General features: G+C 47.1%; 1 protein-coding gene across 2 annotated transcripts in view; it reads right to left on the minus strand.

Annotated features, from left to right (window-relative positions):
* PI4K2B (phosphatidylinositol 4-kinase type 2 beta) overlaps positions 1 to 21500 on the minus strand; it is a 354471-nt gene that overhangs the window by 315990 nt on the left and 16981 nt on the right. For both annotated transcript variants that reach the window (XM_069631865.1, XM_069631864.1), the window contains exons 2-3: positions 1437 to 1594; positions 389 to 589 (exon numbers count right to left, since the gene is read on the minus strand). In XM_069631865.1, the coding sequence (XP_069487966.1) occupies positions 389 to 589; positions 1437 to 1594 (359 nt within the window). The remainder of the gene's footprint in view (positions 1 to 388; positions 590 to 1436; positions 1595 to 21500) is intronic.

The following is a 21500-nucleotide window of genomic DNA, read 5'->3' on the forward strand; positions in this document are numbered from 1 at the left end:
GGGAGTGAAAGAACGGGGAAATTAATATTGATTTTTTGCAAAACGGCTGAAAGCCAGGGAACTCCGCACAATGCTTCTGATAAGTATGGCGGAAAAAAAAAACAATCTGAGGGTCCTACACGCGCGAGGGATCATGGGTACAGTGGACGTCACACTAGGGATAGTATTACTGGCACGCCCTGTGTCGACGGCCATCTTCGAGTTTTGAAAAACAAACTGTAATACTCTGCAGCTTCCACTAGATGTCAGCCTATGCACAGCATGTGATCTAAGCAGATTCCACAAGCCTCAGAAATTGATTGATATATATCACTTTGGGATGTTTTGGATCATTGTTAACACAAAAGCTCAAAATAAGTTTGTAAAATGGAAAAATAAGTGGCCTTACCTTGGTTTTAGGTACTACTCCCAATCCTAGTTTCTCATCTACGAGATATGCACCAGCCTCAGAGAGATATCCCTGATTAGGAACTAGACAGCCACGACCAAAGCAGCAAGGGCAACATAACTTTTGAAAATATTTTGCCCATTTTGGATTCAACCGACCATAAGGCTCTTCCGACTTTGGTTTGAAAACGCCAATAATTTTCTGTGGATTTAAAAGTAAAACCTATGACGTTAATCTGCTGTACATCAACCGTACTAATCACATATTTTTCCAAAATAGATCACACGTTCAATATCTCAACACAAATTCACTGCCGACTTGCATGCGTGAATAATGCACTCTTAATAGTAACGATACTAAAAAACATTGCATACCACTTATGCAGCATCACCTCTGCATCATTACAACACTAGAGGCGCCTTTGCACATTGCTGGTACTGACAGTTCAACACTACATGCTCCAAAAAGCTAGTTAACAGCAAGACAGCTATTCATTCTCCAAGGCACAAAGGAAAAACAGATTACAATAAAAGACAACCAAGCATGCAAACTGGTAAGGATTGGAAAATTGGGTCATGAGAACAGGGATGGTCCTTGATTTATGGATTAATGGGAAAAATGTGGCAACAGTAACCAAAGGAAACATAACAAGTACTGGGCAGTCTATTGCTAGGCATGTAAATAAAGCAGGAGGTAGCTAGAATCCACAGAGTTTATTAAGGTAGAATTAGGAACACAAACATATAATAAAATGGTTAACATTTAGTTGGACTAAGCAAAATCGTCAAAATAGACATGGAGTAAAAGACAAACTGTTGAGGTACAGAGTAATCTACTTTGTTGGGAGCCTACTACATCAATGAAACATGCTAGTGGGCGAGTACAAACACAATCTACTTGCCCGTCTTCTCATGTGCCAATGTAATACATTTAGTACATGTGTTACACACAGAAATATTAAAAGAGACGGCTCTTAACATGAGCGGTCTATCCAAAGCCATGAAACATGGCCACTTTTGCACAACATATTTGGAAGTCAGGCCCTTACCCCCTGAGGATCCTTAACAAAGTAACTGCCGCTGGATCCTTGTGTGATCCTCTCTGGTAAAACTCCACATTCGAGTGCCTGCTCAGCTTGCTGAATGATTTCTGCAAATTCCAGGTCATCCGAAAAAGAGTTCATTTCCTCATTAACCCCAGCGTGTCCTGGCCAACAAAGGAGGTTAATGAAAGGGTGTTCAGTACTCACAATACTATTAGTGTAGAATCACAGCCCATGTGCTTAGTTCATTAGCTAACATTGAAGTTACTGCTGTTGCCAAGCAAGAGGTTTATCCAACAATTCCAAGTGTTCCAACTAAACTATTGTGACCTCATGTAGAAGCATCATAACTCAACAAAAACACAAATATGGACAGTATCTACATACAAAGTGGTTTACGCTTTTAGTACCCGGCGGGGGCGTGGCTTCAGCCTCCCAGCCAATGAGGGTCAGAAATGGGGGTCTTACTACATGGTAAAGCACCTGCTCCGAGCCTCCTCATAGCTGGAGGGCGCCATCTTCCCCCACCGGATAATCAGGTAAGTGGTCCCCTGCACCCCCATCCTCCCACCTCCACATATTAAGTCCTCTCCCACCTCCCCCCACTTCGCTTGTGCAGGTTGCGCAAGCGAACAGTAGAGGCCACGACTTGCGAATAGCTGCCATGGAAAGGGAGAAGTGACTACTAGTACCCTTTTCACCGATCCATGGCGGCCATCCTATTTTGTATTTTTATTTAGTTTAAGTTGAGAAACAACCAACACAAAAAACGAAAAAATATATTGTCTTTTTTTATAAAACACATAGTACCAGGTAAAACGTGTCAGGCTACTCTTGCAGGGGGGGCATTGCTGGGCAGGTAATGCCTGAGGCTATATTGTTAAAGCCCTCACTTCGCTATAGCCTTCAGATGGCCCGCAGCATTACCTAGCCTGGTAAAGCCCTCTTTCCCACCCCCTCCTGCTTGGTTAATATTGCTTAAAATGATTAGGATTGCTCCCCAGAGTACATCTCTGCCTGGGAAGGTGGTTGCAGAGTTCCTGTTGTGCAACTTTAATACAGTAACTTGTTCTTGGTTCAAGGCTCTGACAGTATCACGGTAGAAGACTTTCTCATGAGAACGTAGAGGAGATGACCGGGGCAGGTGAATGAAGATCTGCTGGTCATCTCAAATGTTTCAATGAATTGGCACTTTGGTGTTGTAATTGGGGGTTGGACTGACGTCCCAACGAGAAACTAGGGGTAGTGGGTTAAGATTTGCAGGACCCAATCATAGAAGATAACATATGCCTTTCTATAGGGGTATACTATGATTTTGCCAATCAGCTTCCTGCGGGGAGACATTGTAATGTTGCAAAGTGATTGATACTAATTAGATCTTAATGTTATAAAAGCTTTTGTTTTTTTGGGGCGCATCTTATGCAGTTCGGTTACGAATTCTGTTTCAATTCTGCTGCGACTGGGCCCAAATTAAAGTTGCATTACTTCTTGGCTTACTTCAATATATATTTTATTATGATCAACAGGTGCACAGCAAGTACGTTACTATTCTTCTCTTTCAAGTATAAGGCACGTGCATGATCCAAACATTTTTTAACCGTTACAATTAACTGAGTCCCCCCTTTTTCCCCCTTCCCCCATCCCTAATTTAGGTTCTTCGGGTTGATGAGACCATTAAGGTTGTCTAGCCAGACATAGGTTAAGATGAAGCCTACCATCGAGGAGGCCTAATTTCTGGCACCAATATTACTTTACCATACAAAGAGTGGAATGACATGTGTTCGATTTTGAAGGGTGTGAGGCATTTTGATGCATCCCCAAACAGCCCCCCTCCCCGTCCCCCAGAGCTGGTGGGGTGGGAGGCATTCTTTTTCCTGGTCATTGGTCATTTAATGGTCATCTGCTTGGGATGTTAAGGGGCTTTGCTGTTTTTATCCCTAAACAGCAAGGGCAGCCATTGCGCATCAATATGCGAGTGTGTCTTCAATAATGCTGCTGTGAGGCTCTCCCATCTCAGATTTCCTTAGCTTTGCGCAACCATTCCATCTTTGTCGGCAAGACACTACTCTTCCACCACACACACACAGCTAGTAGCAGGTTCCTGGGCAGGTGAGGAAGGACCAAATATTAATAGTCAACTTGCTCAACTCCAACAGAACCAAGAGTGGGCTAAGTACTCTATCCCCTCCATCCCAGAATCTCCTTCCAATAAATCTGCATGCTGGGACACTCCCACCACCGATGCCAATACGTGCAGACTTGCGAGCATCCACGCCAGCAGAAGGACTGATACCTTCGTACATCTTGGCTAATCTTTGGGGGAGTTAGGTGCCATTGCGCGAGTATCCTGCAGTTGTGCATTTGATATATTGGTACGCTATTGATGATCTCCAAACTGCACGGAATATTGCAGCTCATCCTTCCTGATTGTCTTCCCACCCCATGTCTTTTTCCCCCACTTCAGCTGCGTGCCACGAGTTGATAAATGGCTCTGGTCTATTAGCATGGGCCTTCCACGTGGATCTGTGAGGACTCCCTTAAATTGCAAATACGGCATAGGGTTAATCTTCAAGTTGTGTTGCACGGCTTAGAGCTCCTCTCTAGATAGGAGAGCCCCCTCTCTCCACATCTGGCCAGCTCCAACTAATCGCTGTTCGTATTGGGGCTATGATGAGGTCTCTAATCGGGGGGCCCAAATACAACTAAGTGAGGAGGGCCAAGTCGTAATTCCACCCATGCTCGTGCTCTTTTCATATTGTCCACAGATCTCACGCCCTACGTGGGAAAGATTTCAGGGGGGCCCAAAGCCATTCGGCTAGGTGACCGGAGCAAAGCAGCCATTTTCAAGGTGGACCCACTGCTTGCTTTTGGATTCCTGCACATAAGCACCGGCAGCTGCACTGATTTATAGTTTTCTTGTATATGCCATACCTCCCTTTTCTTTGGAGAATTAGGGTGCTGTAACACAATTCTGGGCTTCTTCCGCTCCCATAGGAACGCTAACACTTGATTTCGGCCAGGAAGAGATCAGAGAGGGCAACCAGGAGGAACTGAACAGAAAGAAGCCGTGGCAACATAATCATTTTTATAGCTGTGAACCTCCCTGCCCAAGAAAGCTTCATTTTCACCCAGTTCTCTACGTCCCTTTTTATGGTCGCCCAAAGCGGTTTGTAGTTCACCTGGTAAAAGTCTTTCTATTGCCGTCTTATTGTTATCCCTAGGTAGCGCAGACAATCAATGGCGACTTCCAAACCCCATGATGCAAGATTTGAGTCTGGGTAGGTAAGCTCAGTTCTCAGCAGGAGGGCAATGGTTTTATTTCGGTCAATGCGGAACCCTGAGTGTGCTCCATATTCTTCTATTCTGCCCAACAGCACAGGGACAGCACAGGGACGAATTGCACAGGGCGAGTTACATAGACTAGTACATCGTCTGCAAATAGGGATAATTTGTACTCTTTCCGAGTTTAGTGAGTCCTTTTATTGTGGAGTCGCTCCAGATGATCTGGGCCACAGGCTCCATGAACCCAGTGGCGAGAGGGGCAGCCCTGCCTGGTCCCCCTCGTCAGGTAAATATCACTCTGTTGACCACTACCCTCGCTTTTGCGTTGTTGTAAATCGCTCGTGCACCATGTATCCAGTCCGCTCTTAGGCTGGCTTTTTCCAAGACATGCAGCAGAAACCGCCACTTGACGCCATCAAAGGTCATTTCCGCGTCGACCGAGATAAGGGTGGGGTCTATGTCATCAGTCTCGAGAGAAGCAATCAAATCAAGGGTTTTGCGGACATTACCGCAAGCCCAGTCCAGTGAAGGTGGCCAGTCCCCACATGCAAATTAGAAACTCAGAATAAAGGACACATCCCAGTAGGGAATGAGACCAGGAGGTTGGTTGAGAGAGAAATAAAGGCTTTTATAAGATTCAGCATCCAGAGAACTCTGCTGCCGCGGGAGCACTCTGGCAAACGATACATTTTAAAGGGTTACAACGTCATAGATGAGGTTTTCCATACAGTCTACAAATTACATTTGGATTGGTGAGGGAATGTGTCCTAGTATGGCACTATAGGGGCAGGCTCCACGAGATTGGCTGGCTAGCTGGTAGGCATCACGTGGGTCAGCTGGGCTGGTCAGTGCGAAGTGAAGGTCAGTTCGGGTCCGGGTGAGGCGGCTGGTACTGTCTAACTAATCTACATGCCATCACAGGACATGCAGTAAATAATAACCCAAGAACTAAGAGGCCTATAAATTGTACACACTTATTTACATTATCCCGTCTCAGATCATTGGCAAGGTGAAGGGTGTGGGGGGGTCTTGCCCTCCAGGTGGCTTACTGAGGGGTGAGATTTAACAGTTGTCGGTCCTAGCACTTCTGAGTTGGAGAGTATGGATTGATATGTGTTGGTTTAAGGCCGAATATATAACCCATGAGATTAGTTATATTGGGATACTCTAGGGTGGTCAGCAAGGAAGGGTCACACTTCAGTTACATCAAAAGAAGACTGGAGGGCACAGGGTTGTAAAGGCAGTAACTTTCCAACAGTGGGGGTGAGAGGTGCAGGAGCGGGTTTGTGGAGACGGATGGGCCACAAGTCATGATTCAGCCCAGTCACACGCAGGGCAGTGATCTCAGAGGAAGGATAAAAAGAATACGCTGTTTGCTTCCAACAATTTGCACCAGAGCATCTGTGAGCAATGGGCTTGGGTGGCACAGGCACGGGAGGAAAAAGCTGGGGGCTGTCAGTGTTCGCTGTGCGCACCGCTGCTTAGGGGAGAAAAGGCTTCACAGATATCAGAATGCGGCCTAGTCCAAAGATGGAGTCTGGGGTACACAAAATGGAGTCCAAATGTATCTTTCAGTAGCCCCACTTCTGTAGGTGCTAGGGACTCGTCCACTGGGACCAGGGAAGGGCAAGGAAGGTGTCCCTCCACCATAGCAAGAGCCGGTGGTCCCTTTCGTGTTGAATGTATGGGGAGGAGGGCAAACCGACCACCCTCCTTCCTTACACCTGCCTCTCTTTCACATAACCCACCTGATCACTATGCACTAATAGCAGGAGGACCTTGCTTAACCTCTTGGCTAGGATGCTGGCATAAATCTTGCATCTACATTTGATAGTGAAATCGGCCTATATATGAGTCGCATTCAAGTCCATCTTTCCCCCCTTAGGGATCACTATTATTCTTGCTTCAATGAAGGAGGGTGGGACTTGTCCGGTTGCCAACGTTTCATTGAACAAGAGTGAAAGGAAGGGAGCCAAGGCTACTCTTAGCCTTTTATAATAGACCAGGGTGAAGCCATCTTGACCCGGAGCCAAGCCTGCCTTTAGGTTGGAGATTGCTATCCACCTCTTCCAATGATATCCGGGCATTCAGCTCTTCACGGTCTGAGGGCTGCACTAGGGGGAAAACAGAATTTGCCATGAAATTTGCAGTGCTTTCAGGGAACGTGCCACCCTCTGAAGTATACAACTGCCCATAAAACTGCACAAAAAGCTCAGTTATCTTGTTCGGGTCATCCAGTGCGACACCAGATTGGGATTGGACCTTGTTGATGGCTCTTCCTGCTCTTTTCTTTCGTAATCTGGCTTCCAGTAAGGTGTGGGCCTGGTCTCCTTTCTCAGTATTTTTGTTTGACAAATCTGAGGTGGGTTAGGGCTTGCCACACTTTCCTCAGTTCCTTTTTCAGCTCTTTAATCTCCGCTAGGGTGTTAGCCGACTCCCACTCATCTTTCCCCAAAGCAGTTTCCTTCTCGCTCATTTCCTTTTTCAGTTGGGTTTCCTGAGCAGTTTGGTTCTTCTCACTAGAGAACCCTGTGCGATTAATGGGCCCCTTATTGTGGCTTTTGCCACTTCCCACACTGTCGAGCGGGGGAGATCACCAGTGTCATTTCGCTAGAAGAAGTCTCATATTTCCGTGTTTAGCGTATCCCTGAAAAGCTAGTCTTTAAAGAGTATCTTTGCATATCCATCTTTTATCCACTTCCTTACTCAGGCCAAGGTCCAAACCGATCACAACCATGTTGTGGTCGGACCATCCCACCACCTCAATCAATGACCTATAAGTGTAGTGTTCTAGTTCCCCCTTCTAAGAATATATCATCTATGCGAGAGAATGTATTGGGTGAGGGGGGAGTAGCGGGGGTTTAGCTCTCCAAGCATCCCCCAGGGACTATTCTTTTACCAGGCTTTGGAAGTAAACCCCTCCCTTCTTTGCCAGGCCGAAGCCCATATGGCTCCCCCTAGCTGCTTACCCTTTGGGGTAAATTCCTCCCCTCGCGTATATTTAGTCTCCTGGACAAACAGGATGTCCAACTTGGCTTGTTGGAAGACCCTTGCCAGCATGGACTTCTTCTGTGGCAAGTTGAGACCCTTGACATTCAATGACCCCCATCAGTACTGAATCAGCCACCATGAATTGCCTGGAAAATATGCCTTCTGTTGGCCGAGTGGGCTACGCCTTCCCCAGCTAGTGTGTGCATATGAACTATAGTTGCACCAAAAGCGCAGGGCCATGCAATAGTGACCCCTCTGTTGTCTTGTTTGTTCCGATACTCTCATACTCGTACACCCACCCCCGAGCCCCCCCCTGTCAATCCCTTAACCCCTCATGGGGGAAAAGAAAAAAGGGTCAGAAAAAAGAAAAAAGCAGAGAAGGAGGTGAAAAAAAAAAGGTTCCTCCTAACGTTGAAGACGCCCTAACGCAGTAACATAGGGCCACACTACAGGCGTCTCCCAGACAACCCATTGAACATAACTTTAACCTGTCAACAGACAACTGGCGTAAAAGCTTTTTGAGTACATATTACATCGCCCAGCGTGGCGAATGGTGTTTGGCGAGCGATTATGAGGGGGTGGCAGGGGTTCTAGTGACTGCCATCATGGTCTAGTGATTGGTCACCGTCTTCCATCAGGGCAGTTGGTTCACTGCCGCCCGCACTCCCAATTCTTGGAGGGGTGTGCCCCCCTCCGCCCCCGCTGTCCCATGGCTCACCAGTGAGCCGGTCTCTTGATTACGGGGCGTTGAGCCTCTTGAACTTTCTCTAACCTTTTGAACGTCCCCGCTTTGACCAGGGACCAATCGGCTGTCTTGTTGGCTCATACGATGAAGGCAGTTCATTGGTGTCGGCCACTCCATCCTTTTCTTTCAGGGCACGCAGGACACCAGTGACTTCACCTGAGACCACCCTGTATTCTTTGTTTGCGTGTTTAAACAGGAGTGCTAAGGGGAAGTCCCATCACCATTTTACATTATGTTCTCGTAGCCATGAGGTGAGAGGGCGACAGTCTCTTCTATGTGCAAGTGTGGTGGCCGACAAATGAGTCCTCAAAGTCCATGTGTTCCCTTAATCTGGCTTGCTGCACTATTTCCACTTTGCCTCTATAATGATGGCATTTGGCTAGGACTGATCGTGTGCCCCCTGGAAGAATGCCTACTCTGTGAACTCTCTAATTCCAACTCCAGGGCTCGCTGGCATCTCATTAGGAGCTTCTTTGAGGCATTGGATCTGAATATTTGACTTCCGGTCTCCCATTTTCCAAATCGTCGATTTTCACTGCGAGGTCCGAGTTTCTCTGTTCTAGATCTTGAAAACTACTCTTGCTCTCATTTCTATGAGGTCGTTGATTGCTGGTAGTTTTCCAATGCCTCCACTTTATCTTGTGAAACCGCTCTTGCGAGGCGTCGACAGTCGTCATGCTATTCCAAAGGGAGCAAATCGCGTCCAGCAGGAAACGTACATCTTGGTCCCCACCTAGAATGAGTGGGGCACCTGTGATGGGAGAGCTACCATTATTTGATCCTCTCAACGGAATCCTTGTAACTTTTGCGCTGTAAGTGGGTTGATTCGGCTCTCCATAGGCTCCCTGCCACTGCTCTCCCTCCTCAGGCTGGGGGGGGGGGGTTTGCAGATTGGGTGGCTCTACGTTAGTTATGTGTCCAGTCGCCACTGCGCAGGGCCAGGGGTTCTCTTGCTGTGTGTGAAGCTGGTTTGAGTTATAGCTCAACCTTTCAGCAGGGTGCTCAAGCGTTGTTTGGCTCCCCTTCTCAGCATATAGTGCCACTGTTCACGCTCCTCGCCGGAAGCATGAAGGGTGTGCAAGTACTGCAGTCCTCAATACCCAGGAGGGTGGTTACCTCCACTTTTAGCGTTATGCTGTGGTTTGGGCTATTTTTGTGAGGCAATCATAGATGGGGTCTGCCTCTGGCACGTCGAACTTGACGCGTAGGGTGAGGCCAGCATTTGATTGGGTTACAGGCCCAAGACACCAGTGTACTGAGAGTAGGGTGTAGGGTGGGCCCAGCACTTCATGGGAGGGAGGACAGGCTGTGGGCATCCGTGTGCTGAGTTTTCGAATTATTCAGCTGGCGGTCGCCAATTCCTACCCTCTGCTTCCGCACTGGGGGAGAGGGAGCAGTTGCACACCTTGGGGGAGCGGCCTACCTCAACCTCCTTTCTGGTAAGGAGTATTGGGGACCCCTCTGTGTGGCTTTGGCGTGCTCAATTGTTTGTCCTGTGTTTGTCCATCTCCTCTCTTAATTTTTCACTGTATGGGGAATCAGCGCCTGCTCACTGTGTCTGACACCATTGGCAGGGAAGGGCTCGCAGCACAGGCCGGGGTACCTCTCCCTGCACTCCGGTGTGCTGAACTAGACAAGCTACCTAGCTCACAGTGGGGCCTCTGAAGACGGCCCAATGATACTTTGTCTCCTGCTGTGTGGGTCCTCCCCTACTGGATACGTGAGGGGGAGCTCGAGTGGCGGTACAGCTGATTCTCTGCCACTTCTTCCCCCCCCTTCCGGTACTTACCACAGAGGGGGGGGGGGCTGGTGCCGCTGCACATGGTCTTCGGTGGCTGCTGAGGGGATGGGCACAGTATATGCAGCGCTTCAGGCCCAATGGGTGTGTCGCTCCGTCAACGCACCCTCGCTTCCCCTGAAGATACTCCTCTTCCATCTGCGTGTCAGGCTTCGGTTTCCATCCTCGTCAAGGATACCGCGTCTTCTGCTCTTGCCTTCTGATGGCCCGCAGGTCCTCCGGCTGGGCACTGCCTCGGGCACTCTCCGGAGTTCACAGTTGTGCCGCGCTCAAGAGACGCTCTCAACACAGATGACGCCTTTCGCCGTACTCTTGCCTGCTGGGCCCTGGGAGGGCGACAGCCCTACCGCTCGTCGTCTGTTCCTGTCGTTACCTACAGGGATTTTCTCGGGCACCTCTCAGTGATCACCAGTCTCTTCTTTCACCCAAACGTTTTCGTGAAGCGGCTTGCGGGCTGTGCAGGCTTCTAAAACATTGCCATTACATGTGGGTCTTCAAGAGACGAGTGCTCAAGCAGCCTTTTCGCCTGCACCCCCTGGTTGTCTCCATACACTCCTTTTTGACTACCTTTGTAATTTTTACTGGCGCGCACAGAGGCAACCCCCTGAACATTTTCATCCCATTTTTGTTTATTCTAAAAAGGCAACAGAAAACTAAATGATCCAACTAATCGCAAAGAATATATAGGACTGCCGCCAGCTGCCATTGTAGTGCTGACCTTCTTAAGGGAAGCATCTTCCTCCCATCTTTGACAGCGGCAACGCATTTCTCCCCCAGTAGCTGTTGGTGCACTCTTCATGGTGTTCAACATCTCTACCCTTCCACACAGCCAGGATAACTTTTTGCTTATCCAGCATTCCACCATACGGTTATATTCTTCTCCTCTGCCTGAAGCCACAAGAGCAGCATTGTATATAGGTTTGGAAAATGGAAGTTGTTCTACATTAAAGACTGGGAATCCCATGACTGATATTAGCCTGTGGAGACTTCACCAGATCGGAAGGGGTATTGGGAGGAGGCCCAGGCAGAAGAGGAGATTGCATTCTGATCTGAAGAGACATTAGGTACAACTCCTGAAAGAGAAGAGAAAAGCCCCCAGCCCCGCTCCCACCCAGAAGAAGGAGGATTTCACAGTGCTACAGGAGTAGGACCAGAGGAAGTGATCAAAGGAGCCAATGGGAATAACTTACTGGGTAAGCAACAGCTCCTTAATCTTTTTAAAAATAGACACTCGTCCAAATTCCCTCCACTAGAGTACGGGTCAATGCACATTGGACACCACAGATACCCCTTGGCAGGGGAACCAGGCAAGGGTGCCCCCTGTCGCCACTGGTCTTTGCCTTGGCAATGGCACCATTGGCCCAACACATCCGCCTCCACCCCGAAATCCAAGGGTTCGAAGTAAAAGACCAGAGTCATAAAGTAGCACTCTATGCAGATGATGTGCTTGGTTTCCTAAAGGAGGCTCAGACCTCGGTCCCCCCCCACTTATGAGTCTTCTTGACTGTTTTGCGCAGATCTCGGGATTCACAATAAACAAGGCCAAATCAAAGGGCTTGAACTTGTCTGAATCCTCACAGGTCCTAAACGCCCTACAGAACACTTTCACTTAGTTCGGGGAACTCCAAAATAGCTTACCTGGGCGTACACCTAACTCCGACATACTCGGGCCTGGGGAAAGCCAACATCCCTTCACTGATAAAAGACACAAAGGAATCCCTGCAAAAATGGACCCTTCAAGAAATATCATGGTTAGGGCACATAAACGGCATTAAAATGACCCTACTGCCCCGGCTTCTGTACACATTCCAAGCCCTTCCGGTCCAAATTTTAGAACAGCATCTACATGCTTTACAGAAGGAAATATGCTGCTTTATCTGGCAGCGTAAAACGCCCGGAATTCAGCGCAAAATCCTCACGAGAGGCAGGCAGCTGGGAGGATTGGGCGTCCCCTCCATCTTCAGATACTATAGGGCATCCCAAATTGCCCCCATCCTAGGCTGGGCTATCCAATCCGACCCCCCCCAAATGGCAGGGTATTGAACAACTGTTGGCAGACGCTCCCCTTTCCCCATCTCCCTTTTATACCGCGTGAAGTTCGGGCCTCCCGGAGACCTCTTCTCCCAACTACAGGAACTCCACTCCACTGCTGGGACAGAAAAGTTAAGGGGGGGGATCACCCCGGGATTAGGCCCTCTGACCCCAATCACCCAGAACACAGCCTTCACCCCAGGACTCCAACCTAAATAATACTGCAATTGGTGCAAAACCGAAACCTTGTGATTGCAAGAGCTCTACGCCAATAACAGCCCCTTGACCTTCATCCAATGTAAAGAAAAATTCGACCTCGCAGAGACAGAGATTCAAATACATCCAGCTTAGACACTGGGCTTCTAATCCGGTCGTAACGAAGGCTGTCATTAGGACCCCCACAGGCCTAGAGCTAACGGAAGGACAACGATCGCATAGAGTGGCGACAACATTTCGCCTTCTGGAAAATGTGCTAGAGGGAGAGAAACTCCCCTACATGATAGCATGGGAAAGAGAACTAGGGAAGGAGATCACCTCAGAGTCTTGGCAAAGAATCTAGGACAGGGCACATAAGGCCTCTAGATGCACTACGGTCAGGGAATGCGCACTTAAGATATGTTATCGGTGGTACTTTTTGCCACAAAGATTGCATGCAATGAATGTAGAATACCCTGAGGTGTGTTGGCATGGCTGCGGAGCGAAGGGGGATTTGGGGCACTTATGGTGGCATTGCCCGACCATTCAATCATTTTGGCTGGAGGTCAGGTCCAAGATTAAGGACATAACTACTGATGGCAGCTCGCATCACGCGAGCTCGATTTTGGAAAGAGCGGGAGGGCCCTCAGATCGCGTACTGGTGGGTCAAGATATGGGAACTTCTCGGAGTAGAGAAATTGACGGCTGCTATAGAAAATCTGTCAGCTAAATTCCAAAACATTTGGGGCCCTTTCCTGGACCACGTAGCAGAGAAAGAACACCCTAGACTGGTCAAATATCTGCTGCAACCCCGATAAGTCTTCGAAACATGGAAACGCCCGCCCACATGAACCCAAAACCGAGAGACACGGCAGGGTCACGGAGGGTAAAGCCGCAAACTTAGGATAAATATGGTGATAGGAATTTTGATAATGTTTTTTTTCCCTCCTCCTCCCCCTCTTTCTTACACTTTTCTTTTGCCAGGAACGCTACGAAACAAAGCAATACTACACCCCAAAGGGTGGCTACAAAACGGATTCACAAGAGAAATTACAAAGCCGTTAAAATGAAATGTTGATGCATTGTTTACAAGTTGATCAGAGTTGTAAGATTAATGACAAAGGTTGAACTTATGAACTGTTGAAGTTGATTATCTGATTAGGCATGAAAGTGAATATTTGTTGCATAATAAAAGCCTCAGAGCATAATGCTCTATCTTCAGATCCCTGAGAGCTGCGAGGGCAATGGACTTCGAGAAAAGATTAAGATCCCAGATGGAACTGTAGATTTTTTTTTTTTTTTACTCTTGAACTTTAGTAGCGGAACACTTCTGGGACTTATTGACATTGCACATTGCTATTGATTTGTCTTCCTTGTATGAACTCAATGTTTATCAATGTTTCAATAAAAAAAGATTGACAAAAAAATAGCCGCTCATCGCTAGAAAATGCATCATGCTATAGAACATTGCAAAAAACAACTCTGAGGGAGTTTGCTGCAGAGTTCAACCCCAAGAAACCTGAGCTGCCACGACCCAAACCGCACCCCTGACCAATCCCCTCCCTGCACACACCCCAATGACACCCACAGGTCAGAAAACGCAAGCAGCAATGACAAGGAAGTTTGATTCACCACGGGCAGAAAAGACATGCTCGTAGAAGCAGACTACAGCATTGGAGAAAAGGACTCTAAACCCCCGACGGGCAATTAATGGGTTTTTCCTTGGCTATGTAAATGTGGTGGCACCGGGGCCAAACAAGAGGTACGGTTGAATGTGCCACCCTACAGTTTATTAGACTTACGACTGGTGTCCGACTCGCAGAACAGGACCCCCTCAGGATTCCAAGATGGCCACCAGCACCCAGTAGACATGCAGACAGCAGCTGCACGGAATTCTGGGCACTCCACCACCCCGAAAGCCGCCTACTTTATCCCGCGAGCAGCAAAGCTTGCCAGAGCACCATCAAGAGGGAGGGTCCCAGGGTTGAGGTGCCTCCACAGCAGCAGCTGGGAAGTCGGGGGCAAGAAGACAGGCTTCCCACAGTGGCCAGGTCCGGTGTGCACACGGCCCAGGGACGGGAGAACTGCATCTTGAGGGGGATACTCGGCCCCACGGGCATTGGGGTTGCTAGTCACCATCGATGCAGTGGTCTGGGCTGACCTCCACAGATTCCCCTGCCAACAGGGAAAGCAGCGGGGGCCCCATGCAGTCTTTGTGCACTCTGCATGCACTGGTGAGAAGAGCGGAGGCGGGCCCTGCGGGAAGAGGCCGGTAGCAGGATCCTCCACAGGCATCGATACGAGCACCAGCGCAACACAGCCGCGCTCCCAGGAGAGAATTGGTGGAGCAGGGCTTAAGCGTCCAGAAGAGCAAAGCCGGAGGTGCCTTAGCTCAGGCCCTAGCTCGGGTGTCTCACACCCAAGATCCACAGGTTGGCTGAGGATGGAGGAGGGGGAGCGGCGCAGAGCTCTGCTCCTTGAAAAAACCAGGCAGAGCAGGCGTTCCCGGGGAGACCCCCTATTGAGGCCGCCTGGGCCAGACTGACGCAGAGATGGCCCGGGAAGGAAACTGCACAGCGGGTAGTCCCAGGGGACTTAAGTGGTGCCAAGAACAGGAGTGCTGATGGTGAGGACACAAGCCCCCCTGGACAGCCCTAGGGGAATCAATGTGCATGCCCCAGGGAATTTAAGGTGTGACCCTCCCCCCCCACACAAAGACACATGAACGCTGGGGCCCCATCCAATCACCAGCAACTTGCAGATTACCAGGGTTTCTATTGTAATTAAGAGACAGCACACAGTTCAGTAGGGTACATATAAAGATGTTTAGTGGACCAAAAAGCACTAGCATTGGAGAAGTGACAAGAGGCACCAGCGTTACACCCCAGCCCTAGGCCTACTGAAAGATCAGTAATGGGACCTGGGGGAGGGAGCGGGACCCCCCAGGAGTGTACACGCAGGGAGAAGCGGTCCCCACAGCTGCCTGTGGCCAGCCCAGGGACTGTTCAAGTACACAGGCCCAGAGTTCTGACAATTACCCCAAGCGGGACGGCACGGATGCAAGGCCCAACAAAAACAAAAAAGCAAATGTCAAAGTCAAAAGCAAAGGCAGCAAAGCAGGCACCAGCGGGGGAACCGCTGGGTACACTCCCAGCGATTTGGGGCCCCACTGAGGTGAGAGGAACCGGCAAGAAAACAGCTGGCATGGAGGGCAGGAGGCAGGACTTGCACTTGACCCTGCAGTGTACTCTCACAAAGGCGTTCCGAGAGCAGTTACAGCTAATGAGGTCGGACAAATGTACTGGAAAGGGACCTCCAGGTGGTGGATATGGACACCAAAGAGAATAGTTGGGCCATACAGCATCTGCATGTAGCCATCAGTAACCTTGAACTGCAGGTTGAGGAGAAAAAAAAAAATAAAAAAAAAAATCACACAAAAATAACAAGGATCAAGAACCTACCAGAGACAGTGATGGACAGGGAGCTAAAGGTCCAGGGAATATTTGCGGACATCATAGGAGACAACCCTGGAGGAAATTGGTCTGGACCGAATCCGCAGAACTGGGCATGATGGTGAAGGGCCCAGATGGTAGGTCTCGGGACATGCCCCAAACATACAAGATCTCCCCATTCAGCTATTTCAGGACTTGGCAGGGTCCACGCTCCTCAAAAGAGCAATGGGCCCAATGGTCAGGGAGCTAGCCCACAGACGAATTGGCTACGAATGGACCTTCCCATTTGGGTTGGTCTTTGACTGGGAAGGAACACAGAAGCGTTTAACCACCATGAAGGAAGGGGTTGAAATTAGATAGAGATCAGAATGGACAGGAGGATCACCCCTCAATCCGAGAACAGACCAAGGTCTAGACCCTGGGAGTAGGCAACAGCAGGAGAGCAAAGGCAAAGACACCCCCCCCCCCAACTTAGCCGCCTCCCCTGCTATGAAGGGACCCCAACCTAGATCAGGGGGCAGAGGAGAGGGGGCATTGGCAGGTTAAGGAGGGGTTTGTGGAAAGGGTGAAGCGTCCGCATCAAGACGTTATAGTGGACACAGAAGGGCTTGAAGTAGGGCACTAGGAGCGCAGGAGATCACGCGGTCTTTCATTTCAAGAGGGCGATAACACCGGGGGAACCCTTTTAAGGGGGAAGGGGCAGTCCCAGAGTTGTCAGACAGGTGGCAGCCACCAGCCTTTTTAGATAAGCATTGGCAATGCCAACAGTTTGGGCTTTTGTGTAGGCTTGGTAGTCACTACCATAGTGGTAGCAACTGCCCATTGATGGTAGCAGGTGCAAAATGGTGCAGGTACCTGGGCATATAATAGGAGCGCCTTGCTAATTCCTAATACTTTTTACCAGGACTTCAGTGAAAAACATGCCTATTCCTTATAAGTTGAGTGGCTGAAAGCAGACGAGGTTAAGATATTTTTATTACACCAGTAGCATGCCTACTGCTGCAATTAAGTCGTCATCTCTCAGTAGACTGCTTTGAAAAAACACTGGCAGGCACTAGAGTGAAAGGCTTGATGGTAAGGCTTGTTTGAAGCAAGCTCAAAGAGTTCCGATGAGGAGGTGTTTTGGCCGGGGAAAGGCAGAAGTGGGTGGGAATGGTTATAGGGATTAGGGTGGCCATAGGCAGTCAATGGGTGGGCAAATAGCCAAACACCTACAAGCTTTATGTCCCTCCACACAACCGTGGTCAATTTTTAAAGCCAAGATTAGATTGGCGCTGAATTATTAACACAACCTTGACACACACTGGGAAGTAAACTACACACGAGACATTTCATTTCTTAAGTTGATATTTGTATCACTGTACACGAGCACAATATTTGAACCATATATGGAGCCTGGCATGCATTTTCTGCAGCTATGAAAAAAGTTCTGGGTTAACAAAAGCCAATCAGCAGTGTCACCTGGAGCTGAAATTGATACATTAAAGAAACCATGAACGATATGTCAAAAATGAAGTACAACTGCTCAATATCCTCAATTTAAGATGGCAAGCAGACAACAGCAATGTGCCTCATTGTTTGCAGTACAGCCCAACATGAACAGCTCTGTGTAATGGTCAACAGTTTTACTTGTGTGCACTATTCCTCAATGTGTTTTTGAGCAAAAATCTTTAGGGGTGTTATTTTTTTTTATTTATTGAATATAGTTGCAATTACAAAAACTTTTTCAATTTATACATATTACAAAAATTCATTCTTTCATAAGTAAGAATAATAACAAGAACAATAAGTCAATTAAACAAACATTTACAATTACAACCATCTTCCAAATCGAAATTTCACATTTTAAGAGTGTTGACATTTAATTTAATATAATGTATATCAGTCATTCCATGTTTAGGGATTTTAAAAAATTAATGGTAGCAATCCTTATGCCCATACATTCAGTTGCAGCCAGAGCGACCCATCTGTTGCTTGGGTCTATTTGTGCAAAATACGCAAAATATTTGGCAAAGTGAATGTTTCTTAAACTCAAAAGTTTAGGGGCTGTACACTCCAATAATAAATGTTGCAAGGTTTCAACAATTGCTATATCTTGACAAAACCTGCACCAATTAAGGTCTGGTGTAATTTGTCTCCTTCTTAGTTTAACTTCCCTAGTAGGCCAGATATTAAACCGCAGCCTCAGGATATCAGATCTAATAGCAGAGGAGGGAGCCAAGCACAAGTACGAGGCAGTGTCTTTATAGGATTTAGGTCCAAATATTGCAGAATCAAAATCTTTATAAGTTAAACACTTTTCTCGGGTCTCAATCCAGTCCATCATGTGGACTTTCTTCTTTGCTCTCTCTGGATGATCTAATAAAAGGCTCAATGAAATATCGGCCTTTACCATGATAGAGAGAACATTTGAGGACCACTGTTTCGGGAACATTTCTGCTGAGTTTAGTATATATTTGGAGATAGATGACAAGGCAGAGTTATCTTGTGTTGAAAGCAAACATTTACGAAATAATGCGCATAAGCGCCAATTATGTTGGGCAATTAATGAAATTAAGCCCAGTTCATATCGCATCATCACCCCAGGAATACATTGCGGTAAATGCAGAATGGCTCGCCAAAATTTGGATTCTAATTGATTAAGAAATCCAGTTGGTAGGATTTGCGTTTCCAAATCATAAAGAATAGTTGGGACAACATTTTGATTCCAAAATAGAAGGGCTGCTTTGAGTGAGAATTTACCATACTTGGATACAATTATTCGAGTTTGACAAATTGCCATAGTTAGCTTCTGTTTAATTTTATTCAACTGTGAATCTAATGTGGGGCAACCGTCAAAAATAACACCCAAATAAACATAATTTGGAACTATCTTTATGGGAATTCTCTCAATTTGCCATTCTAACAAATGCTTGCGTAAACCTTTAGGGATGAATGTGACAATCTGTGTTTTGGCAGTATTTACAATTAATTCATTTTCTTTAAAATAGCTGCATAGTGCTGACAGAAGATTGCGTAGGCCACTAGATGTTTTTGACACAAGCACCAGATCATCTGCATACCATAATGCACTAATTTTGACACCATTTAGCTTTGGAGCGTCAGCCGCTATTTTAGTAAAGATCCAGTGAACATCATTGATAAAGAAGTTGAACAAGGCTGACGCTAAGCTACATCCCTGCTTTAACCCTCTATACATATGAACAGGGGATGATAAAAGACCTTCAGCATTTAATCTTACAAAGATCTTAGTTTTGGAATGCAATGCAAAAATGATGTCTATAAGAGTGGAGGGGCACTCCGCCTTGATTAACTTCTTAATAAGTTTAGGTCTTGAAACCGAATCAAAGGCGGAATGTAGATCCACAAATGCAAAGTATCTAGGCTGTCTCTTGCACTGGGCTTGTTGTCGAATAGCATTTAAAGTGAGTAAATTAACACTAGTACCCAGACCAGCCACAAAACCAGTTTGTGCTGGATCACGTTGACAGGCTATAGATGACCAGAGATTGAAATCTCTTAATACCAACTTGGTGAACAACTTCCCAGGAGCGTCCAATAACGCTATCGGACGATAACTTTTGGCGTCCATGCGATCACCCTTTTTAAGGGGTGTTATTCCACCTCCCTCCTCCCAACTAGCTCTCCAGCCCCTCCCCACCAACATCTACCCCTCACTCCAACATAAACAAGAACATACAAAAAACAAATTCTAACAAAGGTATAGAGGAAAAGTGCACGAATAAAGTGCACGTGTAAAACGTACTCAAACATGTGTTATGTCATGAACAGCGTACATTAAGGGTTCAGAATTTGCACTTGCCACTAGTGATTACCTTGGGATAACTCACTCAAACGGTGTGCTGTGTTTAATTGAAAAACCGAGGGTGCAAATGATGTAATATCTGGCTATTAGCTTGCAACTTGAAAATGTTACCCGTGCCACAATGATGTGTATGCCCTTAATACATGTGGCAAAGTTTTATTTTTGAGTGATTACATATGTAATTTGTATAAAAATTGTTGCATATATAATTATTGAATGCATTATTTTTTTTTTTAAACTCATCTACTTTACTAGCTCGCTCAGAAATGTTGGAGAAGTGGCACCACATGTGTGTCAGGAAAGGCACGCCATCATTGGAGTTCCTGGAAAATAACTGTTTTAGAAAATGTGCCTCCACATACCATAACGGGGATTGCACGAAAAGATTGCATCTAAAATGTCGAATGCACGTTTAATACGCATTCGGAACAGTAGATTAGATCCAAGTCCATAATCCTGAACAGAGGTGTGGCAGTTGCGGGGGATGTCCCGTGCACCTCCAGTTCAGTATTATGGGCTGCTGGTGTTGCGGTGGGGTGTTCAGTCCCCCGCCTACATTATAGGTAAGGCTTCTGGTTTTATGTTATTTATTTTTCTGCCATTTCCTTCTGTATTTATCCATATTTGTTGGCCTTTTTTCTGTATTGATCCACATTTATTTTTTGTCATATAAAAAGATAATTCGCAACCAGTATTGTTCTGCATTTATTCTAATAAAAAATGCATTTAAAGCACACATGCAGCCAAGTAGGAAAGAAATCATCAAGCAAGGTGAGCTACCTCTACAATTCACACCGTTCAAGTAGGCAAGTTCACTTACTATATGCCAACTTCCGTATACTAAAGCCGCTTTGCCTTGGAAAGCGGCCACCTAAAACACACCTACTAAAGCTAAAAGGGAAGTACGTCAGAGGCACGATTTGTGGAGGCGAGCACTGCTGCACACTAGGTGATCAAGCTGTCGGGGTCACGACACGGGCAATGGAATGTAGGGCTCACCTCACAACGGCAATAAGGAGCTTGTTAAGTTTGCATTAGTAGCACAGTATTAGGAGAGAAGGCTATTAAAATGTTTGAATCCCCGTTTCCCCCCCGCACCCCCACAATTCCCTCCTAGGAGACCTTCACGCTTTTACATCTTTGGGGGTGGGGTGGACATCACATTCGGGCAGGCCATAAAATTGGGCTTCTCTTGTGCGACAGTAAGAGACAATCATGGTCTGAGAAACCTCAGAGCAGCGGGTGTACACTTGGTAGTAGAAACATTTACAGCTCATTATTAGACATGACCGACTTTGAATCAGAACCAAGATTATGAGCAGAATCGGACCTCTGGATGCACCCTGGGGTCCCAGGATCTCTAGTATTCAGGACCCAAAGCACCAGCTTGCCTCTGGAATGGTATGGAGGAGTACATGTGAGGGATGAGGTCCGAGATGTTGCTGGTGTAGCTGGGTGTGAAAGTGCAGAATTTGCTCTTCACGATTGCGCATACACCCCCTTGTGATGCTAGAAGGGTGTTGGGAGGTTGGATGAAAGCTGGACACAAAATTGATGCTTTTGGTCAAAGACCTTTAATAACAATGGGTTGGGAAAATACCTCTGACCATATTCTAAAGAGTAACTTGCCTACCAAAAACTAAGGATCCGTCTGTGTCAGGATGTAAATAACTGAAAATCTGTCCTTGTGTCCAAAACGTCCTATCCGGACCCTCACACTACAAACAAAACAATATAATGTGCAAGGTTC

This window comes from Ambystoma mexicanum, chromosome 6q (genome assembly GCF_040938575.1).
Source record: "Ambystoma mexicanum isolate Mex_15411 chromosome 6q, UKY_AmexF1_1, whole genome shotgun sequence".
NCBI lineage: Eukaryota > Metazoa > Chordata > Amphibia > Caudata > Ambystomatidae > Ambystoma > Ambystoma mexicanum.